The sequence below is a fragment of the Haliotis asinina genome, chromosome 6 (genome assembly GCF_037392515.1).
Source record: "Haliotis asinina isolate JCU_RB_2024 chromosome 6, JCU_Hal_asi_v2, whole genome shotgun sequence".
NCBI classification, from domain to species: Eukaryota; Metazoa; Mollusca; class Gastropoda; order Lepetellida; family Haliotidae; genus Haliotis; species Haliotis asinina.
The window spans coordinates 34,965,501-34,971,593 of NC_090285.1; the positions used below are offsets into that span (position 1 = coordinate 34,965,501).

The window sequence follows — 6,093 nt, forward strand, 5'->3', positions numbered from 1 at the left end:
GGCAGAATGTAAACACAGCGATCGGTGTGGCAGCAGATAATGTAGGTCAGGAGTTGACGGGTTTTCAAGCTTTGGCAGTGATGTGAATGAGTGTGAGTGTCGCCCTCAAAACGGCAACCAGCCTTTATATAAATATTTAGACATTTCCCGAAAGCTCGGGCACAAACGAACATCGTCAACACTGTAGAATGCCTTAAACTAGGAGCAGATAAATTCCGGAAAACCAGAATGCTAAAAGTGTTGACCAACTATTAAAACGAAATGTGATCCATCATATTTAATATTCAAAACACTAAACATTGTGACCTAATAATAATTATTACTAAATTAATAACAAAATATACAGAAAATACACACTCGAAACACTCGACAAGTGAATTGAATTCCCACAATCATAATCTTTGATGTAACAAAAAAGAGAATTTCAAAACTGAAACAGGGCTGATGACCCAACATGATCAACATCCATTGTGAGATAAACTTCATGTCAAACTCATTTATCACGAGTTTATGAGTTCGCCCAGTATGGCTTCATGGGATCCATACACCATTTGGATGGTATTATTTGAAACTCCAAGAGGCGACATTCTAGTGTGCAAGAGATTCTTCATGGACACATTATGCATTGACAATTCACCGATTCACCGGGACGTCAAGAATTTTTTGTAGCAAATTTGGGTGACTAACGAGGCCGACATCACCGTGGAAACCTACGAATTCACTGAATGTTATGTCATGAACATATCACATCAAGTACATTCACATTGTAAAACCATTGTTTATTTTGTCCATCCATCCATCCATCCACACACACACACACACACACACACACACACACACACACACACATACATACATACATACATACATACATACATACATACATACATACATACATACATACATACATATAGGGGGGATATCTGTCTATCTTACCTCACACACAAATGTAGTTTTCTAACTGGCTAAGTGCTCTTCTGTTCTTTTCAATGAACCCCAGTTACACGCGAGGTACATTGCAATGTACTCCGCTGCCAATGGCAACTCATTCAATACTTCGTGGTAGTACTTCTTATTCGAACATCGAAGGAGAATTACACCGCGGCGATTTTAGTAGCACAATGCTTGCGGGAAAGACAGCAATATGCAAGAATGAATCATTTAATTCACACTATTCGGGTCTTGTGGCTTCATGTACCCTTGATCAAATATCTATGTAAAAAAAACAAAACAATCTTTTTCATTAAGAAGTAAAAAAGATGTCGACTATTGCTGCACGAAGTACTCTTTCACTGAGATTGAGGGATGGTAGTGTTTAGTTGGGGATTCAGATGTCAGGGTGGATTGGGACCCGTGAAGTTCCGGGGTAGAATAGGTCTTCAGTAACTCACGCTCGCCACAAAAGGCAACTATGCTTGTCGTAAGAGGCGACTAAGGGGATTGGGTGGTATGGCTCGCTGACTTGGTTGACACATATCATCGGTTCCCAGTTGCGCAGATCGATGCTCATACTGTTCACCACTACACTGTCTGGTCCAGACTCGATCATTTACAGACCGCCACCATATAGTGGGGTCATTGCTTGAGTGCGACATAAAAATAAACTCAAACACTCAATCACTCACTCACGGTGGACTGGGCCAGCATGTACAAACATATAGATTATGTAACAGATAAGAGTACATCCGAAAATAGATTTCGATACATACTTTATTTCAATTAAAACAACTTACACTCTAACTCTATAAAAAGTCCCTGGACTTTAGAAATGAACAAGAGAAACACGCTGACGCTCAGGACTGAAAGAATATTGTTTTACGCTACAACATTAATTTTCCAGCTATGCGCAGCGACAACCGAGATAATGAAGGAACGCCCGGGCCAAACAGGTTTCATTAGTCGTAAAAGATAAACAAGATTTGAAATTATAGGAATATACACAATATTACTATAATCCAAGTGGGCAGGTTGTGTTTTGTTCCTGCTGATTCTCCACTTCGTGTTCTAAAGAACGCCTACATGAACGGTTTTCTTCCCAATAATACGGCTACTGTAAACAGTGCGGCTAGTCTTGGGTGTTCGTCTTCTGAAGACCATCCGTAATGCCTTGTGAGGCTGAAAATCCAAAGAAAACACGTCACTCGTACAATGGTTTTATTTCTACCCAATAGGCTATCAATATGTAGTTTATGGGAAGTCTCAAAGTCTGCATGCTTTGAAAGCTATGTATATTTACAATATCCAATAGACGTTAGGTGGGTACACCGCCATAGCTTCATAAACCTTAACCAGTACCGACGACATCTATTCAACATATTCTATTAAACAAAACATGAAGATAACCCTGAATCCAAAAGACCAATCACCATGTCAGCAATCACCCAGTAATACAACTAGATATCGCACCCGCAGACTACTAAAGAACCAAGACAACATAGATGTTGTGTTTCAGATAGGAACATCAGTTCAGCACATTCTACAGCCAACGGTAAATCAGCCACGAGCAACAAAGGGGACCCTTCGAATGTGGTGATTCCTACATATGGGAAACTTCGCGCCCCCTACACCTGCGAATCAAGGACCATGAGACATCTGTGAAGAAAAATGACCCCAAATCAGTCATTTCCGACCACACGCAAACACATCCAACCCATACCATCCTTTGAAACAACATTGGCATCCTTGAAACCAGACGGTCAGATTACGAAAAACTCCAGAGGGAAAATAATTTATGGACGTCAACTTCTTTACTGACATGGACTCGACGTTTCGGAGTATATGCAACACTTTCATCACCTGATACACCTTAATGTGTATCATACCTAAATACCGTTCAGATGCCATGAAAACTCTTAGAGGCAATCAACATCAAACGGCAACCAACAGAGATCGAGGCAATCAAATCACGGATAATCAAGAATAACCTTTCCCCATCCTCTGTCCATCTGGCTTCAGGCATGTCAGTGATCACATCCAGCCCCATTATGTCTTCATATCTTACATCAGCGGTTCAGTTATACAAACTCAAATATCCTTCATGTAAATATGTATCTTTGTGCAAATTTTGTGTATCACTTGATGGTAACGAAACGTCACATCTATTTGTAATAGAGTCTGTCCATAAAAAAGTGTTCCTCTTCAACGAAAAGAAGCAAACACTTGTTTTGTCATGATGGTCATGCAGAAAATCAAAGTGAATGAACAACCTGCTCCACAAAGCATTGTATTTGCTACTGTTAAAGAGGAACCAGAGCAAGCTGCAGCTTGTATGAAGTATCAACTGCTGACAGTTGATGCTTTGGAATCTTATATGTACTTCATAGATATGGCTGTGTCTTTGCACATCGATCGGCCTGATCACACAGGCCTATAAGTCTCTTTGCATAACAAGCATAAATGCCTGGTGCCCAATGAGAACTCGCATCTCTATCGAACTTGCACATTCATTACTTTGCTTACTTTGCCGCCAAAGCGTTGAGACTATGGCAGTCCGGGAATGCCTTCAGACGTTTCTGCCAGACAGACGTGGATTGAAAATAACGGCACAGCTGGTCTACTGACCAGTCCAGTTCCAGCTTCATTGTGTGTCTGGAAGACCAATCATTACACCAATGAACGTTGTACCGAAGGGACACTTAAGCCAAATGTTCTATGATTACCGGGTAACATCAGGCGGCACCTTACACAATAACATGGGAATTAAATATTAAAAGTCATGCCAAGATGCCAAAAAGGCAAAGATCGCGGTGTATATCAGTTACTTGATTGCTTGGGTCAGACACCAGGATTTTGCGCTCGTTATCGCCACTAAAATATATGTTTACCTGGTTATAAATAATTGAATATATTTATATATATAAATCGCTTCAATTGCTACCCAGTAACTATTCATGTTGGTCGCAAGAACAATCACTGATCTAAGGTCATCCTCGGCAACAAGGTTAGCTACATGTTCATGATGCCCACGGTGGACTGCCTTGATGCTTATAATTTTAATGACTGGGCTGCATTATTAGCCAATGTGCAGTGGTGTTATTTCATGTCCTTGTTGCCTTACGGGATATTTTTAGTGTTAGTCAATGGCATGTTAATCAGGCCAGCATTAGATTTAACAACGTTCATTCATACACCCCAGTAACAAGACATCAATATGAAATGTCTGCATTGATGTTATTGATGTTTTACAAAAGGGTTGATGAATGTTTGACTAGTTCTGTAATCGGTTCTGTTGTTCTGTTGTTCTGCAACACTTTTAACTGCATGTCCTTGTTGCAAATGCTTGATTTTCACAACCTTCATTTAGACACAGACAAGTACACTTAAAATATGCAAGTCGCGAAATTGTGTTGTTTCATCATTTAAGAGTGAGGTGAAAGTGAACGAAAATACCTCTGCGAGTCCTCAAATGGAAGTATAACGTCCTTGTAGCCGTTCATTGCCATCAGGTTGCCGGCGTGATAAAAGTCCGCCAAATGCGTCGATATGAACTGAATGAGAAAGTGTTATTTACACTTTTGTGTAAAAAGTAAATAAATGAGTTATTACTTAACACTAAGTATCGAATCGGCAAAATCTGAGCAAGGTTCATGGTGTTAAGATAACTGGTCCCCAACAGTCTCTGCTAATCTTTTATGCGATCATATCCTTATGTTAGTCAGGTAACCTGTATTGCAAGTCAGTTCTGCTTTACAAGTATCACTATGATGTCAGACCCAGGTTTACGATTACTAACAGTCAGCAGTCATTTTGCTCGTTACAGACTAGCTACACCTTTCAGCAACACACAAGCAAGGATAGAACTCGTTTTTTGTGTGTGTGACTGTATCTAACTGAGAGATGTCAATGCTCAGCTGTGCTTGTTTCTTTCAATACCTTTTCAAGGATTTCCCGGGCACCAGGTTCCCGAAGTGAGGGCCAACCATAAGCGTAGACCGCCAAACAGCCCCCGGGCGACAGCAACCGCTCTACTTCCATGTAAAACTTCGGAATATTAAACCAGTGAATGCCACTTGCAGCAGTAACCAAATCTACCGAATTTGGATCAAGGAACGACAAATTTTCCGCCGCCGACTGCCTGAATTCCAAATTTGCCACATTTGTTGGCGCTTGTTTCAACTGTTCCTCACTGATATCAACTCCGATAACTCTCTCAAAACGGCTCACCAAAGGGAGAGTACTCTGATGTCCAGTTCCGCACGCCACATCTACTGCCAGCTTGAAATTTCCTCCCCCGGCTTGACAGAATTTAAAGATGAGATCAAACAGCTTCTCAGAGTAGCGAGGTCGAGCTGCAGCATAGATCTTCGCGTGTTTCGCGCCCTCGAAAAAACGGAGACTCATGGTCTTTAGTATGTAAACACGGGTAACGATACAGTTGATGTGCCAACAGTAGTACACATTCACAAAAGTCCTTGCAGGTATTAATTTAAATCAAACATTGAATCATATCCACACTGTGCACTGATGTAACGATGCACGCGTCACGGTTCAACATTTGGGTCACGGGAGACGTGAAGCTTTGTTTAAGCGATAGAGACCATTTCAGTTAATAAACATTTATAGTCTGTTTGCAGTGAAAACGCACGGATAAATTTTACTTACTGTCAGATATACCATGCATAATTTAATAGTCAATTCGAACAGGTGTTCTACAGAAGCTGTTATGCCTAGTGTATGTATGCTTTATTCAGTAACGTGGGCACCAGGCCTTTATACACATACATGACATGGATGTATTCACAAAATGACACGGACCGCCATAACATTGGACGTGACGGAATGGGCGCAGAGGTGTAGCTGTTCAGAGACATGGATACAAGATCAACTACATGCAAAGTATTTCCTACGTTTTCTTCATAGCTAAGAAAATATACTTAGCAAGGTTGTTGCGGGAAGTAAACAGTAGATCTAGCTTGTTTTCAGACGGATAGACATGATGAAAACGTGGTATGAGGGATGCTCTCATATTGTCATAGAATGGACAATCAAGGCAAAAATGGTACTCGGATTCGATCGTAGGAATAACACAGAGGACACAAACGTTCATTACGTCTTCCATGTTCAAGCATTAACATTCGATCTGAACAGCGAAAT

General features: G+C 40.8%; 1 protein-coding gene across 1 annotated transcript; it reads right to left on the reverse strand.

The window, feature by feature from the left end:
- Nucleotides 1-1,879: 1,879 nt before the first annotated feature.
- Nucleotides 1,880-5,144, reverse strand: LOC137288085 (uncharacterized). The gene is made up of 4 exons (XM_067820461.1): nt 4,873-5,144; nt 4,390-4,487; nt 3,460-3,588; nt 1,880-2,115 (listed from the first exon to the last, which is right to left on the reverse strand). The coding sequence occupies exons 1-4, from the start codon at nt 4,972-4,974 to the stop codon at nt 2,016-2,018; spliced, it is 429 nt and encodes a 142-aa protein (XP_067676562.1). The 5' UTR covers nt 4,975-5,144; the 3' UTR covers nt 1,880-2,015.
- Nucleotides 5,145-6,093: the final 949 nt, after the last annotated feature.